General features: G+C 43.2%; 2 protein-coding genes across 2 annotated transcripts in view; both read left to right on the forward strand.

The window, feature by feature from the left end:
- The window catches only part of LOC123752244 (transcription factor RFX4), a 17,679-nt gene extending 10,839 nt beyond the window's left edge, over positions 1–6,840 (forward strand). The window contains exons 9-14 of the mRNA XM_069307138.1: positions 132–344; positions 1,161–1,304; positions 1,754–1,918; positions 2,079–2,338; positions 3,233–3,474; positions 4,510–6,840. Coding sequence (XP_069163239.1) covers positions 132–344; positions 1,161–1,304; positions 1,754–1,918; positions 2,079–2,338; positions 3,233–3,474; positions 4,510–4,537 — 1,052 coding nt within the window. The 3' untranslated portion in view covers positions 4,538–6,840. The remainder of the gene's footprint in view (positions 1–131; positions 345–1,160; positions 1,305–1,753; positions 1,919–2,078; positions 2,339–3,232; positions 3,475–4,509) is intronic.
- Positions 6,841–9,706: 2,866 nt separating this feature from the next.
- Positions 9,707–12,500, forward strand: part of LOC123768196 (threonine synthase-like 2) — a 96,964-nt gene continuing 94,170 nt past the window's right edge. Inside the window, exon 1 of the mRNA XM_069306958.1 lies at positions 9,707–9,744. The gene's annotated coding sequence lies outside the window, so the exon portion shown is untranslated. The remainder of the gene's footprint in view (positions 9,745–12,500) is intronic.

A 12,500-nucleotide genomic window follows, 5' to 3' on the forward strand; every position in this document is an offset into this window, starting at 1 on the left:
ATTAAACATCCGTAAGCTACTGTATTGTATTTTATTATACTAACTTGTACTGCAGTATATTGTATCTAATTTTACCTCAGAATATTGTAGTTGCGTTGTATATCACTTTCTTAAATGTAATTGCATTGCAGTATATAGCGAGTTTGAACGTCTCCTGGAGGAGGGGGCGCCCCTAGAGGCCTACAGCGAGTGGTTGGAGGCGATGGTGGAACGGTGCGTGTTGCTGGGGGCCCGCAGGAACAAGGCCCCCGTACACAAAGTGGCCCACTCCTTCCTCCTCATGTGGTCCTGCTTCGGCACCAGAGTCATCAGGGACATGACCCTACACTCAGCCCCAAGCTTCGGTGAGTGTCATCCTGTGTCTTGAGGGGAAGGTGTGCACCTTCCTCAAGAGATGGGAAGGTTTGTAATTGGTGAAATATACATGTAAACATGTAATGAAATATGAAGACTCTGATGGTTCTACGACTGAGACTGCACCACGGGATAGTGTCTGAGGAGTTCAGGTTCCGTCGTACAGTTCATAATATACATTCATATTTGTGAGTAATTTAGAGGTGTATGTCTTCGTTGGGTGTATGTTGTGAATAGCTGTTTGAAAATTGTACATGATTTAATCAGTTATAATTTACGCTGAACCATGACTCCTTTATTGCTATTCTGCTTTATCTCGTTACCAAACAGCTCTTCATGTATGAACCCTTTCTGTAATAAACGGCTCCACCTCCTTACTGAAGGAGCCCATTCAGTAAACAACAACATCCCTCTTCGCTAACGGAACCCAATCAACAAACGCACAACGACATCTCACTCACCAGAGGTCAGGTTTGCGTAGCAGTTACGCAAGTACTTACGAACGTGTACATCTTTCCTTAATTCTTTGACGGGTTTCGTTACATTTATTAAACTTTTATTAAACAAGCAGGAAAACTTCCCAATCAACTGTTGTTATTGTTATAAACAGCCTCCTGGTGCTTCGGAGCTCATTAACTGTTTAATACTTGTAAACAAAGCTGCCAAAGACTGAGAAAAGACTGTACAGGTTCGTAAGTGTTTGTGTAACTGCTTCGCGAACATGGCCTCAGACCTCTCCTCACTCTAGACGACTCTCGTTCCTCACCGCACCTATACTAACCTCCCACCCTCCCCTTTCCCCCAAGGGTCGTTCCACCTGCTCCACCTGATGTTCGACGACTACGTGCTCTACCTGGTGGAGTCGCTGCACGCCGAGGAGAAGGCCAGGGAGCTCCTCAACAACATCGCTACCGACTCTCCGCCCGACTGCTCAGACCCGGGATTCGGAGGTACGATTAGGGGTTACTGTAATTTTTTGTTGTATTATCTGCATGTCTCTGGCAAATTGTCTATACAGCATACCTAGGTCATAAAAGTATTTGTGTGTACGTCTGATACCATACTACTTGTGTAAAGGAGGAAATGTATATGTTTATCTCTCAGAATGGTTGGTAATATGTTTATTGTTTGTGATGTGGGTCTATGTATGTATTAACACGATGTACTGAACGGGGTGAGAATAGCTTGAGCTACCTCATCCCTTTGTGTGTATTTTACATCAATAAACTTATTTCAATTTCAATTTAAATTAGGGGTCTGCTGGATACATCGAACTCACAGCTGCAACGAATATGCAGCTGTGAATATTTAGCTTGTTTATCGAATATTTAATTTGTTGACTATTTAGCTAGTTAGATAGCAGGTTAATTATGTATCCGTGTATATATACTTCTTGCAGATCCTGACAACGAGGACAGCCTCCACGCCCTCACCTTCCTGATGGGAGGATCGACGCCCATGGGGGGCGGGGCGGGAACAGCCACGCCCACCACGCCCGGGGTGTCCCCCAGCTCCCAGCCCACCCATGACCTGCACCTCTCCCCCACGCCCACTACCATCCTCGGTGCGTTCAGGTCTCTCCCACACTTAATAATTGTCTTATTAATTGTCCCCATTATCCCACCCCATTGTTTCTGTTCACCCCATTGCCTCTCACCGCCCCATTGCCTCTCACTACGCCATTGCCTCTGAGACTAATATAATCCGTGCCGACGTGGCTGCAGGTCTGGACGGCAGCCTGGTGGAGGAGGAAGGCAGCATGGACTACATCTCCAGCCTGGCCTCGTCCACGGGCGGCGTGCCTGGTCACGGCGGCAGCTCCACACCCGTGGCCACACCAGGGGCGGCCGTGTCCGGGGGCGGCACGGGCGTGGGAGGCGACTACTCTTACAGCTACGACTACGACGCCCGTAGCTACCGCCTGCCGTCCACCCTGGTGGGCAGGAACTACCTCTACCCTGCTACATCTGTCGCCATCAATCAGGTGACTCCTTCAGTATTGGCCTTAATTAATGCCTCTATCTTCTCCCCGTGACACCGCTCTATTCTTCCCTCGTGTTCTTGCTCTCTACATTTTTTTAAATAATTTAAGTCTTTATGTTTTCACAAGACAATATATTCACGAGTGCGTCCACTGTATTCTTATTCTGAAGTGTACAAGTTTCTTTATGTTGCCTGGTGTTTTCCCTGGCGCCCTGGTGGGGGCAGTCGACTCTTAACCGGGAGGTTCCCAGGTGGATGCCCGCGCCTCTCTTCGTGTAGTAGTAGTAAATAGATAGCTGGGAGTTAGGCAACTGTTATGGGTTGCATCCTGGAAGAGTGTCAGACGTTGGCCCGGTGGGATTGCATTAAGGACAGGAAGTCATCCTGTGCTTATGAGAAAGTATAGTATCCGTCGAGCTCCTAGTAAGGCTGGGCATCCTTCTTTCACTCGTTCCTCGCATCCCAGTTTCCATCCTGTCCCCGTATTCCAGCTCCCATCCTGTCCTCGTATCCCAGCTCCCATCCTGTCCTCGTATCCCAGCTCCCATCCTGTCCTCGTATCCCAGCTCTCATCCTGTCCTCGTATCCCAGCTTCCATCCTGTCCTCGTATTCCAGCTCTCATCCTGTCCTCGTATCCCAGCTCCCATCCTGTCCCCGTATCCCAGCTTCTATCCTGGTCTCGTATCCCTTCCATGTGCTACATAGTGATGCTGGCTTAGCGCTCATAACAACCTCACCTTCCTTGTAACCTGAATCCATGAACACATTAGTAACGCGTGTGAGTGAGAGAGAATAACAAGGGCAGGCAGGGTAGTGTAGGGCAACACAATCACCATCACAAGGTGTAAGACAGGGTGTTGTGACGAGAACACTCACTGACACAAGTGTTGACAGTACTACCAGGCCGGCGGCGGGGACCTCGCAGCCGCTGACGAACGCACCGTCGGAGGCAACGGAGGAGGCGGTGGTGGTGGTGGTCTGGTGCATGGAGGAGGTGCAGGAGACCCGCTTGGGTACGGCAATGGCCGCGCTGGCGACACCTACGTCGACTGCTCGGGTGTCTACTGCCCGGACCAGTCCCTCATCTACTCCGCCAACTACTACCAGACTTACGACACATCTTACTATTCTAACAGGTGAGTCTTCCAGTGTTCTGGTGCTGTAGTGGTGAGCCTCCAGTGATGGACAGTGTAGAATGTAGTAGCAGCAGTCGTAGAAACAGTGGCTATATCACTACTAGTAGTTGTATTAGTAGATGTAGTTATTATTGTAGAATTGATAACAGTTACTGTAGTAGTAGTAGTAACTGGAGAAGCAGCAGAAATAACAGTAGTAACACTTGTAATGGTTCTGGTGTTATTAGAATTATTATTAAAAGAGCAAGAAAATGATCTTTATAAGAAACCTGGCAAAAGTTGTTGGTAAATTACATCAGCAAAATATTGAGGAAATGATAGAAAGTTGAGAGAAGAGGAGGAGGTGCACATTCCCACCTGGGAGGAAGGGAGGGAGCCTGAGCACACGTGGTGCATGCCACCATCACAGAGCTCCAGCACAGGAGGAACATGCTCAGTAATGCACAGCACCAAGGACGTCTGGATGGGTATAACATGTACTATCCCATCACTTCACAGTGAAACAACAACAAAAAGACAATGATATAGGCGAATACTTAATGAGTTAAGACACGCAGGTCAAAACATAAATTCGAAGACAAAGGTAAGAAGAAGGCAGGTGATCAAGACAGTGATCAGACACACATCCAAAGCTGTGTCTCAGTCTCCAGACCATCAATGGATAATTTATAATTTGTGTAATACATATTGTTCAAGCTGTCACAGGTCACTAGCAGTTGGGAGGCAACGTAAACATATCTCTAGTAAGGCATATTTTTGCCATATTGATTACAATTTTAGACGAAAATGTTTAAAACAAACGCTTCCAAGAGACCACCTTTCTTGCTTCTGTACAACCTAAACAGCTCTATGTCCAACACTGATGCATTACTTTCAGTTTATCCCAGATTCATATAATATTTATATTAAGCTCCGCTATATTATCTAATTCACGTCGATGCCCATATTTGAGTAAGGTTCAGCTCTCGCTGAAGTTATTGTGGCGGAGAGACATTAACTAACTTGTGTGAGGAACTAAAGCATCTCGTATTCCAGGTTCAAAACAAAGGACGTTGAAGGATAATGTTCGGCCACATCACATGATTAAAGTACTGAAGATGGTCAGCCTTTCCGGTCTCGTTCACCAGCCTCGAGTGCTCTAGGGCCGGTGCAGCTGCCCTGGTGTCTCACGCCCTCGTGTACGCCTGTGAGAGTCGAGAGCTCTGGAAGGGCAGTGCAGCTGGTGCGTCACGCCCTCTTGTACGTCTGTAAGAATCGGGAGCTCTGGAAGGACAGTGCAGCTGCTCAGATCCGTCAAGTCCTGCGGTGCAACTGCACATCCGGTACCGAAGTGGTCGTATAATGTCTTGCACAAACTGTTCTCATCTGCGTCAAGATCTTGTGACATGTTTATGAGCATGAAGGCAAGCGGTGGACTGGTGCAATCTGAGGTGTTCACATCTTCCACAGACTTCTGTAAATATTCAGTGGAAAGAGAACCTACCTTTGAAAATATATGCAAATATTTTCAGGTGTTGTGGCCTTTCAATAGACATGTTGGGTGATAGCAAGATCTGTTGTGCTAGACAGAAGCAGATATTCAAGCGGTTGTGTGGTATATGTGGCCATGGGTAGACCTTGTATGTTTATATGAATCTGGTTGTATGGTGATAATAAGTGAACTCTGCTTACATGAGGCATCACGGAGAGGGTTCCCACACACTTTGCTTGGGTAGGCACCAGATATGATCACGGAAGCATCATTCACAGATGAGATGAGGGGAGCATCATTCACAGATGAGATGAGGGGGAGCATCATTCACAGACTCAGGATCATGTTACTCCACGTCCCACCTCACTCTCATGTAATACCATGAACTACCTGTAAATATTAATAGTGACTTTCCTAGTCGTCGTTCTCTTTGTCGAAGAATGAATATTACTCTACACGAATACGCGCACACACACACACACACACACACACACACACACACACACACACACACACACACACACACACACACACACACACACACACACACATATATGTATGTGTGCTCGAAACTCTCCATCTGCTGTTTCACTGGTCGATTCTTCGGCTGGAAACGTGGATAAAAGTGTAATAAAACTAGTTTTATTAAGATAATGTATTATTTAAAAGGCTTAACATTATCACTATACCTCAAAACAACATTCCAAATGAATACTTGACAGGAATCAGTCACCACAGTCAGTGTTTCGAGCGACCTACGTGTTTGTCAAAGTAATATTGACTGTATCCAGAAATATTAACAAATGTAGTATACCTTGCCATAATGTTTAGGTTATTGCCATAGAAAACTAGAAGTATGGTTACTACAGCACGATATTGACACAATATAAAAGACGTCTGCTCGAGTTGCCAGTTCCTGTCTGAAATTATTACCTCAGATATTGCTAAAGAGTTTTGGTTAACAAGGTGTTATACTAGTTATTGCAAGAGTGAAGACAGCAACACTATAGCTAACTGCTGAGCGAGTCCAAGACGTGTTGCAGACGTGAAGTTTTAGTTCATCTACTTCCAACTGCTTTGCTGACAGTCTCTGGGGCGCCATGATGGAGTCTGCCAATCTCTGGCCGCCTTACTGGTTCTTAAAGTCATCAATGAACCGCTTTAACTCATGTTTTGTTATACTGAACATAATTAATAAAAATGTATGTTAGCATTGCATTGCTAAGGTCACTACCCTAGAGAATGCACGTGGTGAAGCACTAGATATGAAAAAATAAGTATTTTGTAACGTAGCCTTTATGTAACACAAAATATTTTGTAACGTAGACCTTTACGTAACACAAAGTATTTTGTAACGTAGACCTTTACGTATCACAAAGTATTTTGTAATTTAGCCATTTACGTAACAAAGTATTTTGTAATGTAGGCCTTTACGTAACACACGAAGTATTTTGTAACGTAGATCTCTACGTATCACAAAGTATTTTGTAATGTAGCCATTTACTAACACAAAGTGTTTTGTAACGTAGCCATTTACATAACAAAGTGTTTTGTAACGTAGGCCTTTACGTAACACAAAATATTTTGTAACCTAATCCTTTACGTAACACAAAGTATTTTGTAACATAGCCCTTTACGTACCAAATTATTTTGTAACAGATTATTACATAATACAATATTTTGTACTGTAGACCTTTACGTGTAAATGGGAAAATGTCTTAACAAAATTCACATAAAAATATATATATTTTTGGCAAAGTAGACTTGATTCATTGTTTTATTTTTGGCGAGTGTTCACGCCTATGATTGTAAGTGATGGTGTAGAGACACGTTGTATTAAGATTTTATATACTATACAGTACTGTAGTCTTTCAGTCTGACAATAAACAAATATACCACGAGATGACTGCATACTTCCTGCCCTCCACTACAGCCTGATGGCTCCCGCGGGAATATGACTGGTAAGTATTGGTTAATAAGAGTTTAATAAGTTTATTTTGTTGCAAAACTGATTATTTTTTCCCCAGATATCGGGTTATTATTTATTGTGTGTTGGAAAATTATTTGATTTATTAATCATTTATTTTCCATAAGATAAGGGGGGCACCCGGGTGTAAACTCACTCACTCACTCACTCACTCACTCACTCACTCACTCACTCACTCACTCACTCACTCACACACTCACACACTCACACACTCACACACTCACACACTCACACACTCACTCACTCACTCACTCACTCACTCACTCACTCACTCACTCACTCACTCACTCACTCACTCACTCACTCACACACTCACACACACACTCACACACTCACACACTCACACACTCACACACTCACACACTCTCTCTCTCTCTCTCTCTCTCTCTCTCTCTCTCTCTCTCTCTCTCTCTCTCTCTCCACCCCTCCCTTTTCTCTAACTCCTCTCTCCATTTCGTTCATCTCTGTTCGTAAGTACGCAACTACTTGTAATGTAGTACGCAAGTACTTACGAACGTGTACATCTTTCTTCAATCTTTGACGGCTTTGGTTACATTTATTAAACAGTTTGCAAGCATGAAAACTTCCCAATCAACTGTTGTTATTGTCATAAACAGCCTCCTGGTGCTTTGGAGCTCATTAACTGTTTAATAATTGTAAACAAAGCTGCCAAAGATTGAGAAAAGATTTACAGGTTCGTAAGTGCTTGCGTAACTGCTTCGTGAATCTGGCCCCCTGGTGGTCTTGCTGGTAAGTGGCGATCAAGCTCTTGACGACGTACAACAGCCTCTCGACAGAATAGGGCACACTTGTCTTGAATTAGGACATAACATTTCAACTGAAAATCAAAAGCCTTGTTCTATGCAAGCTCTGACCCGCAAATACACTTCACCATAAAAAATAAAGAACTGGGAATATGGATCAACAAGAGGAGAACCTTCGAAAAGCAAACAAGATATATGAAGGAAAGGACAATCCTCAGGCTAAACAGAACAAGATTGGCGCCAAACACAACATTCTCATAACATTTTACACTCGAGCAATCCATTGAAGACTACGTAGTTAGTTGCTGCTCTCATCACTCTCTCCAAAGAAAAGTCAAAACTCTGGAAATTGTTCAAAACAGAGCCACGAGGAGCATCACAGGTGCACGAAAATGGTCGAAATCCTAAATCTTCACCTAGAGACAAATCTGGAACCACTTGAAACTAGAAACCAGGCCCATAACATCATCCCAAGCAATCAACATCTTTTAAAACCATTACCGGATGTTGCCCCCAGAAGAGGCGGGTAGTAGTTGTGAAAACACCTCACCCTCCTTCAGAACTGAGCAGTGGATGACCGCACTAATCAAGCACGTTAAACACCATCAGATACACCAACCACAACAAGAGGGACCTGACGCTAATTGGTTAACCCAACATAATTTAAATTATAAAATAGACAATGAAACAATTCAATTAATAAATAAACCATAATGAAACAAATATTCTGTACTTTTGAAGTTCAGGAAAACTAACACAAAGACCATCGAGGATCGAACTTCGGCCCCTGCAAGAAGCGAGGCAGTCACTCACGCGACCAGTCTAAGTAGATGGGGCTAAAGATAATATGTATAATTTATACATGTGACTAAACATGTTACAGAAAAGCTGCTGAACTAACAAAACTCACGTCCATAACATCTTGACAATGTGTTCCGAGATTTGTTTATGCGAGCATTTTAACACTCATGTCTATCATGAGGTTATCTTGAGATGATTTCGGGACTTAGCGTCCCCGCGGCCCGGTCCTCGACCAGGCTTTTTTGTTACACATCCCCCAGGAAGCAGCTGTCTAACTCCTAGGTACCTATTTACTGCTAGGTGAGGAGGGGCATCAGGGTGAAAAAAACTACTCATTAGTTTCCGCCATCGCCGGGGATCGAACCCGGAACCTTAGGACCACGAATGCCAAGCGTTGTCCACTCAGGCGTCAGGCCCAGGCTTAACCATTGTAAAGGCGACTATATACTGACTTACACAATTAATTACGTGACTATTTGAACAACCCGTCCTCTTAAAAATAACGTCAATTTTGGCTCGTATGCGCGCTATGGCCAATTTTGGACGTAATTTGAAATGAAATCGACTCACAAAAGTGACGTACTGTTCCGTTTTCTGTTTGAGTCGTCCGGCCTACTCGGCCAGCTTAGAAAAGGATTCTTTCCATTAACGTTTTTCATACCATTTTGAAACTTTATGAGAATTTCCTGCCCACCTAACCTATCAGAGGACCCTTAACTTACTGTTGTTGAAAAAAAAAATCCCAAATTTATATTAATTTTTTTTTCATTTTCAAATTACGTCCATATTCGGCCATACGGGCAATCGGCCAAAAGCGACGTTCTCTTCAAGAGGACAGGTTGATTTGAAAACTAGTTAGCTACTAGGAGTTTAATGATTTGAATAAACGAGTCTTAAAAAGTGTCTAAAAGTGCGAATAAATAAACAAATTATCAAGTGTTGTGGTGGAGGTGGTTGACGTCATAACGTCATGACTTCCCCTTGGGCAGTGCATGACGCCTCAGTGCGCCTCGAGGCCCCGTGGAGGGTCATGCTGGTCTCTGGTAAGCTACTTTCTTTACGTTTACATTAGCATCAACTAGAAACTTGTTTATTACAGTGTTCAAAACTATTAAACAATAACTATTTGTGTTGAACGACTTGCTGCCTTTTGATAATAACTTACTTGTGTTAAACTTTCTATAAAATAGTGTAAATAATTGTTTACAGTGTTGGAGTGCTGCTTGCTGCTGCTGTCTGCGGTGGACGTAAGTGTTGTCCAAGTCTTTTGTCTTGTTTGATCACTTGCGGGAATGTCATCAAATGGCAGGAGCCGTTATGAACCCAAAAGCGAACCCCTCTATACGGTTGGTTGATATCCTGCCGTTCATAATGTTATTCGCGGCCTGTGGCCATGTAGATGGTTTATGTGACTAATAATGTATTATGTGATATCACGTGTGATATATCCTCGCTGCTGTTATCGTAATGTGTAGTCGGGAAATGGATTATGTGATATCACATGTGATATATCCTCGTTGCTGTTATCGTAATAACAAGTGGGGAACGTCCATAGCTCGGTTACCTGCTGTCATAACTGCATTGTTATACTTAGTTATTCATTCTTGTTTGAATATCCTGATTTTTTCAGGGTTGGAAAATTTTGGTCTTTACTGTTCGTATGCGCCACTGTTTCTCGCTGAAACTGTCTGAGACGCTGACTTTTTGACATTGTAAATGATCTTGAGGGTCCTGTTGAATCATCCGGAACTTGCGTGGCGATATATTACCATACTGGCTCGGCCCTCGTTTTGGTAATGACTGAATTCCATCGCCAGTAACTATGACATAAGATTCATGACATTTCGTACACGATGCAATTCGTCAAAGGCTACTTGTAAATATCTTATCTAATTCAGTCTAATCTAACCTAGTTTGATCTCGTCTAACATAACTCAACCTACCCGATTATAGCCAAACACAGTCTAACACCTTTAACTTTGCCTAATCAAACTTAACCGAGCTAGACCTAACCGTGCTTAACCTAACCAAGCCTAACCTGATCTAACCTTACTTAACTAACCAAGCCTAACCTATCCCAGCTTGACAACGACACACACAAATGTGAATTAGAAAACGCAACTAGAATACTTACATCAACTACTGGATAGAACGTACAAGAAGACTGGATGGTTGAACTCGAGAAAGTTCACCTTTTGTATTTAATTTGGAGAGACTAGGTTACCCCTAATTTTCTGAGGGCTTGAGTCTTCTTTGCAGTTGTCGTCAACACCACTGCATATTCGTCTGGGTTACCTGGGGGCCTCTAGTTCGGAACTGACACTCCACCAGGAAATAATATTGTTTTGATGCCAGTTTCTATATTCCAGCCTAGTCTCTCTCTGACTTGTACACACAAGCCTCTCCGCAGTGTATGTAATTTTAGTCAGATTCACTTCGGTGCTAATAGTAATGGTCGTCCTTGACCTTTTATAATGTCATAGAATTAGGGGTGCATAATATAGTGAATAAAATGATAATGACATTTACTAGGAAAAAAGTATCTGACTGGCAGCACTAGCCTCATGCATAACTGAATATAAATAAAATGCAATAACTCAACAATTAATTCACTGAGACTTGATAATAGTTTCTTCAACTTTAAATTCACACAAGAGAAATCAGCGTCAATCAAAACTTTCAACTGCCATTAGGCTGTAGCTCGAACTCGAATATCATATATCGCAATAATTAATAAATCAGCACATAGCAATGCTAACATTCCAGATACATAATAATAATCATTGTTCCTTAGCAAATACTAGCAACAAAGAGGAATGGGGTTTAGAGAAGTTTTACTTGACAACTGACAATCGGCTGGGCCGCGGAGTTCCTTCTTGGCCACACCCAATCATCACTGTCTGTCTATCTGTCTGTTTGCAATGTCTGTCTTGCAAACACTTCAGCTGTGACACTGGTGACGTGTTCCTCTGGCTGGCTGCCTTGCGCCTCTGTGACCTTACTCTTGTGGCTGGGGTGGGTATAATACTGACTGCACCTGGGTTACCCTGCAGCACAGCTCCTCTCTACTGTACGACTGCCAGTTATTCCCTGGTGCGCTCCTGGGACCAGATTCACGAAGCAGTTACGCAAGCACCTACGAACGTGTACATCTTTCCTCAAACTTTGACGGCATTGGTTATATGTATTACACAGTTTACAAGCATGAAAACTTCCCAATCAATTGCTGTTATTGTTATAAACAGCCTTCTGGTGCTTCGGAGCTCATTAACAGTTTAATAATTGTAAACAAAGCCGCAAAAGATCGAGAAAAGAAGCACAGGTTCGTAAGTACTTCTTGAGGTTATCTTGATTTGCGTAACTGCTTCGTGAATCTGGTCCCAGGGTCTTGCAGACCCACTCGTAATACTAGGCTGTTGCACGGAGTGTTGTTTAACAGTTTTGACGGCCATTATCGTAGCTGTTGAATAGTGGCTCCATGCACTAATTGGCCACGTAACTCGCCACCACAATAACTGTCACTACTAGTTTGCCGATGTTTAATTTTTACACTTTCTGCTACTACACAATCGTTAGTTACACACAGAAATCCCAATGAAGTGATATATCAAATGAACAAATCCACAAGGGCCGTGATGAGGGTTCGAACCTAACGTGCGGAATGTTCCCAGCTGCATAGGCACAGCTGAGTAGCACAGTTGACTGAGGCGCAGCTGGGAACATCCCGTGCGTAGGTTCGAACTCTTATAACGTCCCTTGTGGATTTGTTCACACAATAATGTAATTAGCACAAGAGGTAGACCTCTCAATTATCCACTGGCCTCTCGCATCTTGTCTATTTCAGTTTTTCTTGTGTTTTTTAGAATTCTAATATTACAAAACGTGATTTTTTCTAGAGCACAACAGTTCATATTATGTACATTCCGTTCATAGCTGTTATATGTACTGTTATGCCCGAGTAGCTTTGCAAGAATATAAGGACACCAGTGTTAAGTACTCCTGC

The sequence above is a fragment of the Procambarus clarkii genome, chromosome 59, assembly GCF_040958095.1.
Source record: "Procambarus clarkii isolate CNS0578487 chromosome 59, FALCON_Pclarkii_2.0, whole genome shotgun sequence".
Lineage (NCBI taxonomy): Eukaryota > Metazoa > Arthropoda > Malacostraca > Decapoda > Cambaridae > Procambarus > Procambarus clarkii.